Raw genomic sequence first — 20,541 nt, 5'->3', positions numbered from 1 at the left:
GCCTGCGCAGGAAGTCGAGGCTCAGCGTGCGGGTGGGGTGCCCCTCGCGGGCAGGCACAGGAACAAGGTCGGAGGGCAGAGTCCGCGGAAGCGGCTCGGAGGCCAGGACGGCTGCCGACGTCTGGGTTGGCGAGGAGCCCTGGGGACCCGGCCCGGCCGGGTGCTCCCAGCCTCATCCAACGCGATCCTCACAGGAGATGACCCCCAACGAGGTGCCTGCACCTACGTTCGGGCGAGCCGGCAGGTGTGTGGGAGAGCGAGGCCTATGCTTGGTGTGTGCGGCCCACCGATCTCCTCGCGGGTGGAAGGTGGAGGGCAAAGGCCTCCCTTCCAGAAAAACCCAGAGATTAATTGACAGAAAATCTGTTTGTAAAGACTTTGGCTTCTAAGCCATGATCCGAGCTAGATGAAGCTTATATTTAAAAAAATTAAAAAAAAAAAAAAAAAAAGGAATGTTAAAACTTGGATGTTGTGCCGGAACATTGATATTAGGATCTTTAAGATCCTTCAAATTGCTTAGTAAATACAATATAGTAAATTGAATGCATTTGTGGGACCAGCCAGACCACTAAGGGCACAAAAATCTGTTAAGAGTGGATGCAGGCTTGTTTTCAGAAGATCCTTTTCTGACACATCGAGGTACAAATGATCTCATTATAAGCTAGTTGGCTAGGACACCTACACATTAGGCACCAAACTAGAGTCACTCAAAGTGAAAGGAGGTAAGATTTTAATCATTAAGGTTCTAACACATAGTTGTACTGTTTTTCTTCAGGTTTTCTATCAGAGGTACCACCATAATAATGCTGGTAAGTATGAAAAGATTAATAAAATATTTGTTGACAGAAACTAGCTTTTGCACATACAGCGTTGGTGGCGTTGGTGGTTTTTTTGGAAGCATAGTTGTAAAAATGTCAAGAACTCGGAAGAGTGAGAGATTTTATCCTACTTGCGCGCTAACAACTTAGCCTGCGACAGTTTTGTAGAAGACATAGACCCCTAGAGCACAGATGAATTACTTACAGCGGTGGCAGTAGCCAGAATATTAGCACTGTTGCCCCACGTGCCACAGGGTGATGCAAAGAGGCAGAAGTCGCCTGCACTTGGAGTGTGTTGCATTACAGGACTGGAACCCTGAGCTTAGGGAACCATAATGTTTATTATAGTGAACATTAAGCATGCCTTTCAAGGCTGTTCAGTATATATACATTTTTGACAGCACAGCCCAGAGCATAGAGTGCTGAATGCCTTGCTTGTAAGGCATCTAGAAACAGTAGAGACCCATAGAGGATTGGGTCCTCAACAAAAATTCTCTCGAATTTTAACTCAATAAGTTATAGAAAGTATTGAATCATATAAAATTTAGTGTCAGTAATTTGCCTGTTTGACATGATAGTCTGATATCATTTGACTTCCTACACCTGGTTCAACTAACTCATGGATATTTACAGCTAAGTCTATCTAGAGTTAGTTACTTATCTGCTGACCTCCACTCTTTTGTTGTTGTTGTTATGAAATTAAGGTATTATTTGCACTCTGATCTGAAACAGTTTAAATTATTCTGGGGAAAAAATTATTACAAAACCAGTGTAGAAAAAGAATGCACTGAAGTTGAGGCACCCATGATCTTACCATTGTACACATAGGCTTTTTTAACTTTTTTAAACAAAAATGGGACTATACTACTGTATACACTGTTTAGTGACTTGTTTAATTTGAACTGAACATCTTAGCTTTTACTGGCTAAATAAATACTCCATTATCTGGCTATCATATCTTATTTAAACAGTCCCCAATTCTCAGATATCTATGTAGTTTCCAGTTTTCATTATTGTTAAAGACACATAGGCTATTGTTAATCACTGGAAACATTGCAGATATACCAAATATATCCTGTTCATGCTTTTGGAGAGAATAATCAATAACTGCCTTTGGAATTTTAACAAATTGTATTCAAAATAGATTCATATTCTTTTTTTTTAATTTTTTAGTGTTTATTATTTTTGAGAGACAGACAGAACACAAGTGGGGAGGGGCAGAGAGAGAGGGAGACACAGAATCTGAAGCAGGCTCCAGGGCTCGAATCCACGAACCTTGAGATCATGACCTGAACGAAGTCAGATGCTTAACTGACTGAACCACCCAGGAGCCCCAAAATAGATTCACATTCTTAAAACTAAATTTTGGTGCACATCCTTAAGTTTTGGAGACATTTCTATTAAAGTATAGCACTAATCTTTGAAAGTTTATTGACAACAGAATGTGGTACTTGTCTATTATTTAACAAGTAAAAAGAAATGATGAAATCTGGAAATCTCAGCATAATCAGCCTAACAATTGTGTTTATATCCACTGGATAAAAATCTATATTCACATAACATTTCCTGTTTTATATTTAAGGTTTTTGTTTAATCAAAATTTTGTTTCTCCTATTTCTAATAGGTGACTTTCTGATATAAGAGAAAACAGCATAGTTAGAAAACATAAATTTAGGGGCGCCTGGGTGGCTCAGTCAGTTAAGCGTCCGACTTCAGCTCAGGTCATGATCTCGCGGTTCGTGAGTTCGAGCCCCGCATCAGGCTCTGTGCTGATGGCTCAGAGCCTGGAGCCTGTTTCAGGTTCTGTGTCTTCCTCTCTCTGTGACCCTCCCCCGTTCATGCTCTGTCTCTCTCTGTCTCAAAAATAAATAAAAACGTTAAAAAAAATTTTTTTTTTAAAAAGAAAACATAAATTTAAAAATACCTTAAATACTTTTATTAATTTTAGGAGTTAAGAAGTCTCTGTTTTTTGCTCCAAACCAGAAGACTTTGTTCCCTGCATATAGAGTAGGGGTACTGTTGGTTAGAAACTGGCTGGTGTTTAACACTGAAGATTGTCATGACTATTTAACCTAAGCTCTATTCTGAACTAAAATTAATTGTCTTGGAAATACTAAGTCAAGTAAGTATTTTTAATAAAAGTTTATGTTGAGTGGTGACAAGAAACTAATAGAGGGGCTCCTGGATGGCTCAGTCAGTTAAGTGTCTGACTTTAGCTCAGGTCATGATCTCACAGTTCGTGGGTTCAAGCCCTGTGTCAGGCCCTGCACTGACAGTGCAAAGCCTGCTTAGGATTCTGTCTCTCCCTCTCTCTGCCCCTCTCTGATTTGTGCTTTCTCTTTCTCTCAGAATAAATAAATAAACTTAAAAAAAAAAAAAAAACTAATAGAAAAAGATCTGAAATTAAGAAAAGTACACCTTCAGGTAGAAATTAATAGTCAACAGCAGAACTATCTTAACTTCAAGTTTATGATATATCTTATTACTTTGAGGTTAATAGTTCAGGAATTTAGGTTACTTGTGGCTGATTAAATCTAGGGTTGAGACAGTTTTCAACCAATGAGTTACATTTGAATATTTTTAAAAATTATAAACTCAGAATGCTTGAAAAGCATGTTTAATTTAAAGTGTGCCTGGAGTGTAGTACTAATGTGTTTGTCCACTCTGCCTTATTGCTGTTTATTATGTTGTTTCTGTGAGAGAGTGAATTCTGCACTTAAATCCCTGGCAGCCAATCAGAGATACCTGGATTAGATATTTAGAGATACAAGGATCCAGAGTATCAGAATATTATATACTGTCTAAATTTAAACACAACAGGAGGTACCCTTCTAGGTTAGTTGTTCTCCAGATATCCTAAATTGAGAGACAGAATACTTACTCCTGTTTGAGCCAACAAGCTCTATTCTCAATTTTACCTACTAGATATCTATTGTTATAAGCCAGAGAATATATGTGGTTAAATGCCATGTTTTCCATTAAAAAAAGATTTTTTTTTAAGTTTTTATTTATTTTGAGAGAGAGAGCAAGCAGGGTAGGGGCAGAGAGGGAAGGGAGAGAGACAATCCCAAGCAGGCTCCACACTGCCAGCACAGAGCCTGATGGCGGGGCTCAAACTCACCAACCATAAGATCATGACCCGAGCCTAAATCAAGAATTGGGCACTTAATTGACCGAGCCACTCAGGTGCCCGCATGTTTTCCGTTTTTAATTTATCTCTTCTTTTTCTTATTGCTGGGGTTCTTCACTTTTCTTTTTAGGATTTCTTTTCTTTTTTTTTTTTTTTATTTTTTAAACTTTTACTTATTTTTGAGACAGAGAGAGACAGAACAGGGGAGGATCAGAGAGAGAGGGAGACACAGAATCTGAAGCAGGCTCCAGGCTCCGAGCTGTCAGCACAGAGCCCGACACGGGGCTCGAACTCACAAACCTTGAGATCGTGACCTGAGCTGAAGTCAGACGCTTAACCGACTGAGCCACCCAGGTGCCCCTCTTTTTAGGATTTCTTGTTAAAACCTCAGAATGGTCACAGATGTGGTATTAGGGTTAGTGTGTACTTTGAGACTAATGAATGTTTTCATGTAATTAAGCATCTTTTTGTCAAAATGATCTATCTAGTATTTATTTTTAAACTGATTGATAAGAGGGGTCCCTGGCTGGCTCCATCAGAGGAGCATGTGACTCTTGATCTTGGGGTCATGAGGTTGAGCCCCATGTTGGATGTAGAGATTACAAAAAAATAATCTGAAAAATTAAATTTGAAAAATTAAAAAACAGTGGGGCCTGGGTGGCTCAGTCGGTTAAGTGTCCCACTTTTGCTCAGGTCATGATCTTACAGTCAGTGATTTCGAGTCCCCCACTCACACTCTGTCTCTTTCTCTCTCAAAAATAAATGAACATTAAAAAATTTTTTTTAAAAAAGAATTTTTTTAATGTTTATTAATTTTTGAGAGAGAGAGAGAGAGACAGAGTGTAAGCAGGAGAGGGGCAGAGAGAGACAGGCAGAGAGAGAGGGAGACACCAAATCTGAAGCAGGCTCCAGGCTCCAGGCTCCGAGCTGTCAGCACAGAGCCCCCTGTGGGGCTCGAACTCATGACCTGTGAGATCATGACCCAAGCCAAAGTCACCCAACCGACTGAGCCACCCATGTGCCGCAACATTAAAAAAATTCTTTAAAAAATATTTAAAATTTGTAAAAATAAACTGATTATTTTTACATTAGAGTATGGTACTTTGAGCATGAACTAGAGTGTCAAGCAGACCTGAGTCCAAATTCTAGCTCTTCCACTTAACTAATACTTAACCAACTTAACTAACACTTAAGCTTCAGTTTGTATGTCTCTAAGATGAGGTTAATTTCTACTTAATAGGGTGATGAAATTAAGTGAGAGGATGAAATTATGAAGTTCTTAGTCCAGGGCCTGGTGTATTGTGGTATCTTTAAAAATATTAGTTACACTGAAAAATTTGTTGTTGTTGTTTACACTAATTGTAGCTTCTCTTGGGTATTCTTTATAACTGTCTTTTTTACATAATTTTTATACATACTGTCTGTTGACCAGTTTAGTTTTTCCTTTTCTCTTGAGATTTATAATTAATGACCTTCAGTGTCATTTAATGAAAACAGAGAATTAAGTAATTGTCATATCATAAGCAATGTGATTTTTCACATATACCCAGATTATTTGGTACTCTGGAACTAAACTATCTAAAGACAATATAAATAAATGTGAAAATTGTTAACAAAAGTTACTTCTAGTCTGGAAGAATGGAATTGACTCCCAAGTTTAAGTAATTTGTTTATAATTCAAGTACAGCATCAAGCAACCATTTAGTTATAACACTGGCATTGATGACTTCAAGCTAAATACGGTTTTTAGGAAAATTATTCACATTTTTGCAAGATTTCATAGTAAGTTAAATTTGGTCAGAACTTTTGTCAGTATACAGAGAATTTATATTATACATGACGTGTTAACATGAGGATTACTGTAAATATTTCAAACTAATTTGTGATTGATAATTTAAAGACAATAAGAGTGATTAGCCTACTTATTTTCTGTCTTAAAATTTTTCTAAATTAGACTGTAAGAGAGTAATTATTTCATTATTCCTCTCATTGGCTTACTCTGTAGTTTAATTCTGAGTGCTCAAAGAAGCATCCCCACAGAAACACAATAATACTGTGAGTATCCTTTTAGATAATCTGTTTCCATTTACCTAAAATACATATGAACTTTACTTCTTAGGGAAAAGTGCTTAAATGATGGTCTCAAAATGCGTAATCATTTTAACTTGTTTGTTAGAACCTGTGTGTTAGCAGATTAACAGTAATGTTTGTTAATAGCTAAATATGTAAATAGTATGTTTAGGAAATAATATTTCTTCTTTTTCAGGATAACCCAAATTTGCTTTTGGAACCATGAAAATTTTGCTCGTTTTTGACTTTGACAATACAATCATAGATGATAATAGTGACACCTGGATTGTACAGTGTGCTCCAGAGAAAAAGCTTCCTATTGAACTACAAGATTCTTATGAAAAAGGATTCTGGACAGAATTTATGGGCAGAGTCTTTAAGTATTTGGGAGATGAAGGTGTAAGAGAAGATGAAATGAAAAGAGCAGTGACATCAATGCCGTTCACTCTGGGGATGGTGGAACTTTTGAACTTTATAAGGAAGAACAAGGATAAATTTGACTGCATCATTATTTCAGATTCAAATTCAGTCTTCATAGATTGGGTTTTAGAAGCTACCAGTTTTCATGATGTATTTGATAAAGTGTTTACAAATCCAGCAGCTTTTGATAGCAATGGTCATCTCACTGTGGAAAATTACCATGCTCATTCTTGCAGTAGGTGCCCAAAAAATCTTTGCAAAAACGTAGTTTTGGTAGAATTTATAGATAAACAGTCACAGCAGGGAGTGAATTATACACGAATTGTTTATATAGGTGATGGTGGAAATGATGTCTGTCCAGTAACTTTTTTAAAGAAGAGTGATGTTGCCATGCCACGGAAAGGATATACTTTACAGAAAACTCTTTCCAGGATGTCTCAAAATCTTGAACCCATGGAATCTTCTGTTGTAGTTTGGTCTTCAGGTGTTGAAATAATTTCTCACTTACAATTTCTAATAAAGGAGTAATATGCCAACAACTGAAATGTGTATCAGTTAAGGTCGGGTACAGGAGCATAAAACTAAAACCTCAAATACCAGTGGCTTTAAAAGATTGTTTTTCCCTCTCACTTAAAAAAATTTCAGAGGTAAGTATCACAAGGCTGCTGTGGTGCTCTACCAACCTCAGCATTTGGCTCCTATCTCATGTTTCAAGATTGCTGTTCGAGCTCTGTCCCTTGTGTCAACACTGTAGCCAGCAAGAAGGAGGGCAGTGAGTGAGAAGTTTGTACCCTTACTTTTCTTTGGCCGGAACTTAGTCACAGTGCTCCAGCCTAACTGCGAGAAAGGATGACAAATGTAACTTTTATTCCGGATGACCATGTGCCTGGGGAAAATTGGGGAAAAGAGAAGTACAGAATTGAGGTAGGTGTAATTGGTGTCTCTACTACTGATGGTTGATAGGTAGATTGTATTTTTAAATTTATTTCCAGAGGGAGTAGTCATATATTTTACTTTATTAGATACTTACTTCAAAAGCATGTCCAGTAGTTACAGAACATAAAAATAAGCCTGATACTTTATTCCTATAAGAATAAAAGGCTCCTGGGGCCCCTGGGTGGCTCAGTCAGTTGAGCGTCCGACTTCAGCTCAGGCCACGATCTCACAGTTTGTGAGTTCGAGCCCTGCATTAGGCTCTGTGCTGACAGCTCAGAGCCTGGAGCCTGCTTCCAATTCTGTCTTCCTCTGTCCCTCTCCCCGCATGCTCTGTCTCTTTCTTTCAAAACTAAATAAATGTTAAAAAAAATAATAAAAGGCTCCCAAATGTATATAATGTCTTACTCCCAATTCAGTATTTTAAAGATAGGGATGCAGTATCTGTTGCCCAAGTTTTCATCAATCTCAGATTTTCTTTTGAAATGAAATAAATTGGGGCGCCTGGGTGGCTTGGTCGGTTAAGCGTCCGACTTCGGCTCAGGACATGATCTCACGGCCTGTGAGTTCGAGCCCCGTGTCGGGCTCTGTGCTGACAGCTCAGAGCCTGGAGCCTGTTTTAGATTCTGTGTCTCCCTCTCTCTCTGCCCCTCCCCTGTTCATGCTCTGTCTCTCTCTGTCTCAAAAATAAATAAACGTTAAAAAAATTTAAAAAAAAATGAAATTTAACGTTCTTCATATATTTTAAATTTATATCAGCATCACAGACTATAACTCCAGTATGCTGGTTTCGTCACTATGTTATTTCTATTTAGCAATTCGGTCTTTGTAGAGAGAGGCATGGGTAGTAGGCAGAGAGAAAGAGAGAGAGAGAGAGAGAGAGAGAGAGAGAGAGAGAATCCCAAGCAGCCTCCACTGTCAGCGCAGAACCTGATGCTGGGCTTGATCTCAAGACTATGAGATCATGACCTGAGCTGAAATCAAGAGTCAGACGCTTAACTGACTGAGCCACCCAGACACCCTGTCATTTTTATTTTTTAATTGAAGTTAACTTGATACTGTGTTGCATTAGTTTCAAGTGTACAACATAGTGGACAAGTTTATATGTCACATATTTATAAATCAGGCTGTGCTCACCACAAGTGTAACTCCCAACTGTCCCCATGCAAGGCTTTTACAATACTGTTGACTATATTCCCTATACTGAGTATAGGGAATATATATATATTCCCTTGTGACTCATCCTTGTGACTTACTCATTCCGTAACTAGAAGCCTATATCTCCCACTCCTCTTCATCCATTTTCCCTTCCCCACCATGCCCCCGTGGCAACCATGAGTTTGTTCTCTATATTTATGGGATATTAAAGGGTCTGTTTCTGCTTTGTTTTATTTTTCAAATTCCACATGTAAGTGAAATCATATGGTATATGTCTTTCTTTATCTGACTTATTTCACTTAGCATAATACCCTCTAGGTCCATCCATGTTGTTGCAAATGGTAAGCTCTCATTCTCTTTTTTATGGCTGAGTGATATTACAGTATGTGTATACATCACATCTTTTTTTTTTAATGTTTATTATTTATTTTTGAGAGAGAAACAGAGTGCAAGCAGGGCAGAGGCAGAGAGAGAGGGAGACACAGAATCCAAAGCAGGCTCCAGGCTCCGAACTGTCAGCACAGAGCCCAACACGGGGCTTGAACCCATGAACCATGAGATCATGACCTGAGCCGAAGTCGGACACTTATCTGACTGAGCCACCCAGGTGCCCCAATGTCTTCTTTGTCCATTCATCTGTTGGTGGATACTTAGGTTGCTTCCGTATCTTGGCTATTATAAATAATGCTTCAATAAACATAGGGGTGCATATATCTTTTCAAATAATGTTATTGTTTTCTTTGGGTAAATACCCAGTAAGTGGAATGAATTACTGGATCATATAGTATTTATATTTTTCTTTTTAAAATAAACCTCCATACTGTTTTCCATAGTGGCTGTACCAGTTTCTATTCCCACCAGCAGTGCATGTGTGTTCCTTTTTCCCCACATCCTCACCAACACTTATTATTTCATGTCTTTCTGTTACTAGCCATTCTGACAGGTGTAAGGTGGTATTTGCTTATAGTTTTGATTTGCATTTCCCTGATGATTAGTGATGTTCAGCATCTTTTCATGTGTCTCTTAGCCATCTGTATGTCTTCTTTGGAAAAATGTCTCTGCAGGTCCTCTACCCATTTTTTTTTTCTGCCCATTTTTTAAAAATTAGATTGTTTCTTTGGTGTTGAATCGTGTAAGTTATTTATATATGTTGGAAATTAACCCCTTATTAGATATATCATTTGCAAGTATCTTCTCCCATTCAGTAGGTTGCCTTTTTGTTTTGTTGATGGTTCTCTTTGCTGTGCAAAACCTTTTTATTTCTGTGTAGTCCTAGTAGTTTATTTTAGCTTTTGTTTCCTTTGCCTGAGGAGATATATCCAGAAAAATGTTGTGAAGGCCTATGTCAAAGCAATTCCTGCCTGAGCTTTCTTCTGGGAGTTTTATGGTTTCAAGTCTCACATTTAGGTCTTTAATCCATTTTGAATTTTTTTTGTGTGTGTATGGTATAAAAAAGTGGTCTGGTGTATTATTTTGCATGTAGCTGCCCAATTTTCCTAGCACCATTTATTAAAGAGACTATGGTGTTTTCTCCATTGTATAATTTTTGCTCTTTTATTGAAGATTAATTGGGGACATAATTCTATGTTTATTTCTGGACTCTATTCTGTTCCACTGATCTATATGTCTGTTTTTGTACCAGTACCATTTGATTATTATAGTTTTGTGGTAGATCTTGAAATCTGGGATTGTGATACTTCCAGCTTTGTTCTTTCTCAAGATTAGCAATGCAGACTTGAGTGATACAGTATATAATAGTATGAATACTCAGCATTTATGAGACTGTTTCATATGAGGATATTAGCAAAACATCAGCTGCACTGAAAGTTTTGTAATTCTATGCTGATTTCTAGGCTCTCATGTTTTAGGCATAAATTTCCATTATGTAATAATAGCAAAATTGTCTTTTCATTATGGAGGGCACCAGAAATAGAGATTTTTCAATATAATTTAATGGGAAAAATTGGTACCATCTATTTTTTTCTAGGTTGAAAAAGTAAATCTTTGCTTTGCTTTAAATTAATAAGTTAGATTATGTCTAAGCACATTTACTTGTAAGTAATTGAGTAAAGAAATGAAATGAGATTATCTAGGATATTTAGAGCTCCCAGGGGCTTGGCAGAAGCAAATCTAAATTCCCTCAAAAGGAAATTAATATCCTAAATATGGTACATAGACTCTAAGGTGGCCTCCCATGATCCCTGTATCCCAGTAGTCCGTGTGTGTGTGTGTGTGTGTGTGTGTGTGTGTGTGTGTGTGTGTTTTTGTGGAGGAGGTGATCTATGATTTGCTTCTAATCAGTGGAATACCACAAAAATGATGCAATGTGCATGATAATGTGGCATGATGATATTATATCAGATTGTGATGCCCATCTTGTTAAGAAATTCTCCCCTTTGATTTTAAAGAAGCAAGCTGCCATGTTGTGAACAGGACATCAGAGAGGGCCACCTGGCAAGCAATTGAAGGTGGCCTCTAGCCAAGAGCAAGAAGTAAGCCCCTGTCCAGTAGTCTGCAGGGAACTGCATGATGCAATTATGTGAGCTTGGAAGTGGATCCTTTCCTAATGGAACCTCAGCTGAGATCACAGCTCAGGGTGACACCTTGATTTGGTTTTGTGAGACCCTGGAACAGAGCATTTTGTGAAGCTGTTTGGACTCATGACCCATAGATCGTATGAGATAATAAATATATTTTATTTAAGATGTTAAATTTGTGGTAATACTGTTATGCGGTCATAGAAAATTAACGCAGTAGGCCTCAAAATAAATCTGTAAATAGTTTTGCAAGTACCTTGTGGGGTATACAATGAAAAGTAGCCATACCAAAAGTCAAGAACGAACACCAGCAGAAGCTTCCATTTAAACAGATCTGCAGGACCTCTAGATGTTAGCATGTTCACACACAAACTATAGAGTGTTTTGGCAAAGAATTAAAAATTACACAATATGGAAATACTAGAACTGAGAATTACTATGACTGAAGTTAGAGTCTTGGTGGATGAATTGACAACAGAACAGGCATATCTGAAGAGAGAATTAGTGAGCAAGCACAAGTTAGAAGAAAATATCCAGAATGGTGCAGAGAGAGACAAAACAATGAAAATACAGAAGAGAAGTTAAGAGATATGGAAGATAAATAAGGTCTAACCTAGGAAATTGGTGTCCTAGAAAGAGAGGAGAAAGAAAATGAAATATGCAGTATTTTAAGAGATAATGATGGAGAACTTAAAAAAAATTTTGAAAAGATAATGATGGAGAACTTTACAAAGTTGATAACCAACATCAAATTAAATTAAAAAGTATTTATGAACGCCAAACAGGATAAATAAAAGGAAAAACCACATGGAATCACATTGTAAAACTACTGACAATCAAAGATGGAAAAAGCATAAAATGATCAGAGAAAAAAATTGACATTGAAAGGAGCAACAATCAAACTAATAGCTGGCATTATTTCTTTCTTAAATGTTTGATACAACTCAAAATCGAAGCCATCCAGGCCTGGAGTTTTCTTTGTTGGCAGTTTTTTGACTACTAATCCAGTTTCTTTAATAGATAGAGGACTATTCAGCTTATATAGTTTTTCTTGAGTAAACTTTGGTAGATTGTTGACTATATCTATTGCTTCATAGCAAATTACCTCAAAATTTAACAGCTTAAAAAGAAGCATTATCTCAGTTTCTCTGGGTCAGGAATTCAGGAGCACTCAACTGGGTTGTTGAGTATCTTTAATGGGTCAAGATGTTGGCTAAGGGTGTAGTCAGGGAAGTTGGACTAAGGCTGTAGGATCTGCTTGCAAGGTGGCTTTTGGCAGGAGGCTGCAGTTCCTCGTTGCTTGTTATCAGGAAGTCTCAATTTATTACTGGTTGCTGGCAAGAGGCCTCAATTTCCAACCACTTGGGCCTTTCCAAAGAGCTGCTTGAGTGTCCTAAAGACATGGTTTCCTGCCAAGTGAGTGACCCAAGAGAGAGGGCAGAGAGGAAACCACAATGCCTTTTTTGACCTAGTCTGAAAAATCAAACACCATCACTTCTACCTTATTCTATGTATTAAAACAAAACACTAAGTTAAGCGCACAAAGGGAGGGGGATCAGACTCCACCTTTGAAGGGGGAGTTAAAGAATGTTCGATATACTTTAAAACCACCATGTCTCTCAATGACTTTGTCCATTTCATGTAAGTTGTGAAATTTAGGGACATACAGTATTTCATAATATTCCGTTATTGGCCCTTTAGAACACATGTGTATCTACTGTCTAGATTTTACCATTAACCTTTTACTCGGCTTGTTTTATCACATATCCATCCCTCTATCTAGCCATCTTTTTTTTTATTTTGCCTTTTTAACATAAACACTGTTCTTCCCCCTTTGATTTTTTGTTCCCCATTGTATCAAACCTGTGCTATCTGGATCTGATTGGAACTCAAACTATACTCACTAGATGCCAGTGGCATCTCTCCCAACAACTTGTGATACCCAAAATGTCTCTAAACATTGCCAAATATCTCCTGAGGAATTAAATAATTCTTGTTAGAGAACTACTTACTTTATGCTTAAAAGGCAGTATCTTTTATTTGTGGAGCAAGTGAGGTTATAGCAATTGTACATACTAAATATTGTTACTCTTTTATTTATTTTTGTAATTTTTTAAAATTTTTATTTGTTTTGAGAGAGCGTAGGGGAGGTGCAGAGAGAGAGAGAGAGAGAGAGGGAAGGGAGACAGAGAATCTGAAGCAGGCTCTGAGCTGTCAGCCTAGAACCTGACACAGGGTTTGAACTGTGAGATCATGACCTGAGCTGAAGTTGGACACTTAACCAACTAAGCCATCCAGGCTCCCCAGAAACAAAATATTAATATAGGTATTTCCTAACACAGAAATTCTTAGAAACGCCCAATGTTTATGGAAAATGTTACTTGGTAAAAAAAATTAGTTTGTCTTATGTATTTAAATAAGACTTCATTTGTGTATCTAAAAAACTAGTAAATCATATTTATAATTAAACTAAATATTATTTACCTCATAAGATTTTTATAATCAGTGCAAAATGGAAAACTTGCTCATTCACATATTTTTCTACCACTCTAGTCATTTTCCGGATTGTGTTACATACCAAAACCACAATGCATTTCACAACCTGGTCCAAACAATATTTTATTATCCTCAGTTCAATATGAAAGATATTCTTTCAGATATCCATGAACAACTTAGCCCTCTCACACTTAAATCCAGAAAATGCTATTACACAATTTTGGAGGCTAAAACTACTTCATTCAACAAAAATTATTTTGGCACTTACTGTGTGCAAACAAAAACCTGTGGAAGTATAGGTTAAATTTCTTACAAAATAAGATACCCTTCCACAAATTTACAATTTGATTGAAAAGGTGGGACATATACATATATAATTCATAATACCAAAGTATGATTCATAAAGCAACTTAATAGTCAGCATAAACTAAAAGTACTTAGGTCAAGGAAGGACTAACTGACCATGTATCACTTTGTTTTGCACTCATTGGCTAATTCTGATGTAAGAAAAGCTTTATGAAAGAGGTACCGTGGTCCACACCTTAAAAAATGGAAAGGAGGTGCGCCTGGCTGGCTCAATCTGTAGAGCATGAGACTCTTGATCTTCAGGGTCATGAGTTCGAGCCCCACGTTGGGCATAGAGATTACTTTTTAAAAATCAAACGAGGGCACCCGGGTGGCTCAGTCAGTTAAGCGTCCAACTTCGGCTCAGCTTATGATCTGGTTTGTGAGTTTGAGCCCCACATCTGGCTCTGCGCTGACAGCTCAGAGCCTGGATCCTGCTTCAAATTCTGTGTCTCCTCTCTCTCTCTCTCTCTCTCTCTCTGCCTTTCCCCCGCTCATGCTCTCTCTCTCTCTCAAAAATAAGTAAACATTAAAAAAAATTTAAAAAGTGAAACCTTTCAGACCATGCTGCAGGAGGACAGTGTCTACAGAATAAGTCATTTATGGAATTTCCTAAAGAACTATGGGCCCTTGAGCAAGTTTTTAAACAAAATTCTGGAAGTCTTCCCTTTAATCCATTCATGTTTTCATTTCTACAACAAATATTTATTGAGCACGTGTTACATGCAGACATTGTTCTAGGATTACAGAAACGAACTGGAGATATAACTATGAACAAAACAGGCAAAAATCAGTGCTTTTCTGGAGCTTATATACTAGTGGGAGAAATCACGCAATAATCTGATAAATAAGCAAATAAATATAATATATAGTATATGGTAATAGGTACTATGGATTAAAATAAAGCAGATAAGGGGAATAAGGAATAGCACGTGGAATAGGGAGACAATTTTAAATAGGTTGGTAGAAGAAGGCCTCACTGGGAAGTTGATATTTGAGTAAAAACCTGATGGAAGTGAGCAAGCAGGTCACATGGTGGTAACTGGGAAAATCAGTTGTAGGCAAAAGAAATAGCTACTAGTGAGGCCCTGAAGCAATGCTGTTCCTAGTGAAGGCAGAAGGCACAGCTGGGCATGGGGGTCCAGGAGGCCGGTATAAGTAATTAGGCTTTTACTAAATGAGACAGAGAGTCTTTGGAGAGCTTTAATCTCTGATTTACGTAAGAGTATCAGTCTGTCTTGGTTTACTTGAGCCAATACTCTTACTTTTTTTTTTTTTTTTTTTTGGTTATAAGAATTGGGTTTCTGTTGCTTGTAATTGAAAATTTTTCTAGTTTATTTTTCTGTCTTGTCTTAATTGTATCTGGCATTTAGCTTTAACTGTGGCACCCAAAAACATATTCCCAGTAAGCTGCTATCTTGTAAGTGACCCTCTCCCACACAGTAGTAGACTAGTTCCTGTTTTGAAGCGAGACCAGTGGTCTTTCATAAGTTTTTTGCACAAGTACCCCCCAAACAACTGAAAACTTCCACATTTTCAGATTGATATTCTGATTTCAGATTGAAAAGTTTTCATCATAAGCTTAAATATTTGCCAAGGTTGTCATTTCTAACATATTGTAAAGAATGACTTTTTTTTTAAATTTTTTTTTAAATTTTTTATTTTTGAGACAGGGAGAGACAGAGCATGAACAGGGGAGGGTCAGAGAGAGGGAGACACAGAATCTGAAACAGGCCTCAGGCTCTGAGCTGTCAGCACAGAGCCCGCCGCGGGGCTCGAACTCACGGACCGCGAGATCATGACCTGAGCCGAAGTCAGACGCTTAACCGACTGAGCCACCCAGGCACCCCAAGAATGACTTTTAAAAAAAAAAAGATTTTATTTTTATGTAATCTCTACAACCAACATGGGGCTCAGATCCACAACCCCGAGATCAAGTCACATGCTGTACCTACTAAGCCAGCCAGGCTCCCCAAGAATGACTTTTTAATAGGTGGTTACATAACTTTTAAATCTATTTAATAAAAACTGCCTATATTAATTTGAAATTTACCATCATTCATTTAAAAATACATAAACAGAGGCCCCTGGGAGGCTCAAGTCGATTAAGAGTCTGACTTCAGCTCAGGTCATGATCTCATGGTTCATTGGTTTGAGTCCCACATTGGGCTCTGTGCTGATAGCTCAGAGCCTGGAGCCTGCCTCGGATTCTGTGTCTCCCTCTCTCTCTCTGCCCCTCCCCAACTCACGCTCTGTCTCTGTCTCTCAAAAATAAATAAACATTAAAACATTTTTTTAATTTAAAAATACATAAATAAGTTCTTTAACAGTGAAAATTTGTTTTCTTTTTCTTTTTAAATCTGAGTATAGTTGACACACAATGTTGCGTTAGTTTCAGGTGTACAACATAGTGATTGGACAGGTTTATACAAATGTATACATTATGCTATGCTCACCACAAATGTAGCTACCATCTGTCACCACACAACCCTATTACAATACCATTGACTGTATTCCCTGTACCTTTTATTCAACAGTGGGAAATTTTTAATCTCATTCTTTTTTTCTTCTTGAGTGCATATTTCTGTTCCACTTTCCCCAGAAAAATACTGTCCTACTGAAAATAAAGGCAGTCCTCATTTTACACAGTGGTGCAGGACCTAACAATGTGCCAGATTACCGGGCAAAGTAATATTAATAATTAGTGGGAAAAATTTTAATTGTGACCTTAAAATATTCTTTTGTAAGAACATTAAAAACTGTTTTACTGTCAGTTACAAATATATAGGAAAATGAAAAACATAGTAAGATCAGTATTTACTTAGTACAGTGCAATTAGAAATATTGAGAATTAAAGTATTTCTTTGTAGAAAATATTGTCTTGAGTAGTTTCAACAGTTCTTGCTTTCTTTTGTCATATAACTTAGAATACAGAGAGACCATCTTTCTATGCCCTAGTGAATTGTCATACTTTTTTCTAAGTTTGGATCAGTTTCCAACATTTTATCCTTTGCCTTGTCAGCATTATGAAGAATCTCCACGAGTTCCTGTAATATGAAGTTTTTTGCCAACATCACTTCTTCTGGGACATCCTCATTCCTTTTGTCAACAACTGCTTTCCTCACTTAAGTCCCTAAGTTTGCCTGCAGCAATTTCCACTGACTGTATATCTAGACTCTCTCGGATGGTGGCAGTGTTAACATACCCTTGGTCAGCTGTTTCTTCTAGTACTTCATTATGTTCTATTCAAATTTCACGTGTGGCATTATCCTTTTCAACTATTTGCTGAGTTTTCATTTTTATTAGCCAATGTCCTCTTTCAGTGATCTATTTTTGTAAAATAATACATTTGTCACTGGCAGATAACGAGGTAAAACAACCACAGGCTTTGCCGTCTGTGTGTCTTTGCTGCTTGAACTGAATAACAGATGCACAGTGACCAATCACCAACGACTTTGAAAGAAGAAATATGATTGGTCACAGATAATGATGCTCATCTGTTATTCATGTAGTGATTTGTAGATTGAGGAGCTGGGGGTGAAATTTGTATTTTGTGCAGTTACAGTTAATATACCATAGTGATTGAAATTTGAACCCTGTTTAGGGGATTGGTGTTATTTAAGCATGATAAGTGAAATTCCTGCATGTTGGGTCCATTCAAATAAAGAATTATCTGTATATTTTTATACTTGAAAATTTTTTTTTATTAATCACCTCTTAAATTTGCAACAAAAACGTACATAAATTAAAATTTAAACTATTTTATGTCCTGGATTCTTAAGTAGAAAAAAAATTATGGGCTGTTTAACATTACAATTATTATAATTGATCAAACAACATAAATGTGTTTAAATTAAAAGTAAAAATTTCAAAAATTATTTCAGTCTGATGAATTGGGCTATTTTCTTTTCATTAGACCATATACCATTGGCTAAGTATTGCTTACTGTTGGAATGAGACAGAGTTTAGAATCAATGACATTCTTGTTTTTCATTTCTACAGATAAAATCCCTGAGAAAATGTGTTCACACAGACAAACAGATGGAAATGAGAGGAATTTTATTATAGCAGTGCCACTCATTTTGTGGATTCTTTCCAAGTTATTTGTCAAAAATGCTCTTTGACATTTGCTAAAAACAAGGAATTTGAAAACTTCTGACTTGCAAAAGTAGTTGTTACCCAGTCATTAGAATGTTCACTCTCTTATTTTCCAGGAGGCATACCAAAAAGACTTTGCCAGATTTATCAGCTTCTGGGCAGCCAGTTACACACCTGTGTTGATTGTGTAGGTACAACTCCTAAGGACACTGTTCACATTGCACTCTACTTGAGGGGAATGAGCTGGAATCGGTCAGTGCACAACTTTCACAGCTGTATGTGGTGGCCTTATAAATTATACCTACTATTTACTTAGCAACTTATTTAATCCAGTATGTAAATGAAGTATGCAAAATTTCCTGTATATATCCATCATTTATACACATTGATAATGATATCACAATTAGCATATCAAACATTTAATGACATAGCAGTATTTAGTGGAAAGATGTACTAATATGGTAAAAACAAATAAAATAGTTATTTTTAGAAACCAAGAGTCTTTTAGAAAGTGAAGTGTGATGTCAAAAGGCATCCAACTCCATGCCAAGCTCAATATCTGCCAAGAGTCATTTATATCTCATCTCCATGGTGGCTCTTTATTTCCTTAAGACTTGAATTCACAGATGGCACATTTGTTTCCTCGAACAGTGTCATTAATTTATTTAATTTATGAATGCTAATTATATGTTTCTGAGTGCATCAGATCTATTAGCATTGCAGTGGTCTCTTTGATAAAGCATGTGGTAAAGAGGAACTGCTCTGGCAGTACCCTACAGGACCTGTTCTTCCCTTGGCAAGTTGAGGCAGTCTAACATATACTAAGATACACTGTGTTTGGCCTTTTTTAAAAATGAGATATAATTGACATGTAACTGACATACACTGTTAAGCAGTAATTCATAACCAATAAATATCAGGCAATGGAAGCCAGAGTTTAGTTGGCCTATACAGCAATCTGAATAACTGCACAAATGACAATACAGTGAATTCTATTATTCAAGAATCATTTATCACATGACATTATGATTCTGGAAGCCCCTACTCCTTGCCTGGGTGGCTCAGTCGGTTGGGTGTCAGACTTTGGCTCCTGTTTTGAACTTGCAATTCATGAGTTTGAGCCCCTTGCAGCTGTACTGACAGCTCAGAGCCTGGAGCCTGCTTCAGATGCTGTGTCTCCCTCACTCTGCCTCTCCCCCCCCCCTCTCAAAAATAAATAAACATTAAAAAATGTAGAAGCCCCTACTCTTAGTTAGGTGGAGTCTGTAATATTTTCTATGCATCAAACTTGGCATCATAGCCACAAACTTCAGGACAAATATGGAAAGAATGCCCCCTCTTCAATCAGTCACAATAACACCAAGAATAACATCACTATCAGTTGTGAAGGACAAGCTGTCTATAATTACAATTTACTATAAAGTTCATAATTTTTTGAAGAAATGTTTACAATTACGAATTTCCAAATTAAGGTTTTGATGGAAAATTAAGTGTAAATACCCTTTCATTATAATAGCTTTCATATGTAACATTTTTATGCCACATCCTATGCACTCTCACATTTGTAATTTTATTTTATCCTTCCAATAATGTTATGTTGAGAAAATATTGGTATTTTCTGTCTTACATATCAGAAAACTAAGGATCAGAGAAATTTTGGTACTTCCTGAAGGCTATATGTTATAAAAGTGGCAGAGATGAAACTTGAGCCTGAAACAAAAATCTCATATACTTTTTCCTCTCTATCAAACTGTTTACCTGAGGTTGAAATAGTGAACCTTTTGTTTTTCTTCCATTTTGGGTCCAACATCCATTCTTCTAACTTTGCAAAAGAATCACCTGATGCCCTTGTTAGAATACAGATTCCTAGGTCTCCACCCCAGAGACCTGGTGGTGTTTGTGGGATGCTGCATAACTATGATCCCACATAATTCAGTTGAGACTGACCTGCAGAATTAAACTAAAACCACCCAAACGAGAACAAGCAGATGCTACTTACTCAGATTTTGCTATAGCAACAGAGTAAGCCCCCATTACTTGCCTTTGGGAGAGGCTCAAAGGCAGGCAGAGGAGTGGGAAAGGTTTATAAAACTGAAAAAAAGGGGGAAGGTATGTTCGGACTGGAGGTTTCTGGCCTGGGAAAGCTAGAGGCAGGCTGCTAGAAGCAAGGGGTGTTTTATGTGATTGGTTTGGGGAGCAGTTGGCTTTCTCTGGTTGCTCCTGAGTTGGAAGTCCAGCAAAAAGAGGGAACTTGGCAGTCCTTGAGGATGTCCTAACTGTTCTGGTCCAGATGCAGAGGTTATGGTTTGGCTTCCTGAGCTTCTTACGTGGTTCAGAGTTGTGTTGTCATACATAGTTTGGCCATTGTCCATTTGTATATTCTCTCAGACCATACTTTGAGAAACACACTGGGCCTCTGATGTTCATTTCATCCTGGTCCCTTTCCTCCCTTACATGGCTAGACTGTCAGCTCCCTAAGAGCTCTAATTACCAGTGCCTAGCCCTATCAGACACTCAATAAAAACTTGCAAATGAA

The 20,541-nt window shown here is 37.4% G+C and overlaps 1 protein-coding gene across 6 annotated transcripts; it reads left to right on the top strand.

Moving 5' to 3' along the window:
* The first annotated feature begins 10 nt into the window (after positions 1–10).
* PHOSPHO2 (phosphatase, orphan 2) lies at positions 11–6,977 on the top strand. Of its 6 annotated transcripts, none has more exons than XM_060621569.3 (4): positions 11–212; positions 776–809; positions 5,954–6,003; positions 6,215–6,977. In XM_060621569.3, the coding sequence occupies exon 4, from the start codon at positions 6,241–6,243 to the stop codon at positions 6,964–6,966; it is 726 nt and encodes a 241-aa protein (XP_060477552.2). In that variant the 5' UTR covers positions 11–212; positions 776–809; positions 5,954–6,003; positions 6,215–6,240; the 3' UTR covers positions 6,967–6,977. The 6 variants fall into 6 exon arrangements, with proteins under 6 accessions (XP_060477552.2, XP_060477551.2, XP_060477550.2 ...); XM_060621568.3 differs by having other exon boundaries at positions 11–226; positions 757–809; XM_060621567.3 differs by lacking the exon at positions 5,954–6,003.
* Positions 6,978–20,541: the final 13,564 nt, after the last annotated feature.

The sequence above is a fragment of the Panthera onca genome, chromosome C1 (assembly GCF_046562875.1).
Source record: "Panthera onca isolate mPanOnc1 chromosome C1, mPanOnc1 haplotype 2, whole genome shotgun sequence".
NCBI classification, from domain to species: Eukaryota; Metazoa; Chordata; class Mammalia; order Carnivora; family Felidae; genus Panthera; species Panthera onca.
The sequence above is the reverse complement of the archived record's forward strand: the minus strand, read 5'-3'. Positions and strand labels throughout refer to the sequence as shown.

Excerpts from the sequence above, each read along its gene's own strand:
- PHOSPHO2 (XM_060621567.3), top strand. The coding sequence starts at position 6,241 with ATGAAAATTTTGCTCGTTTTTGACTTTGACAATACAATCATAGATGAT.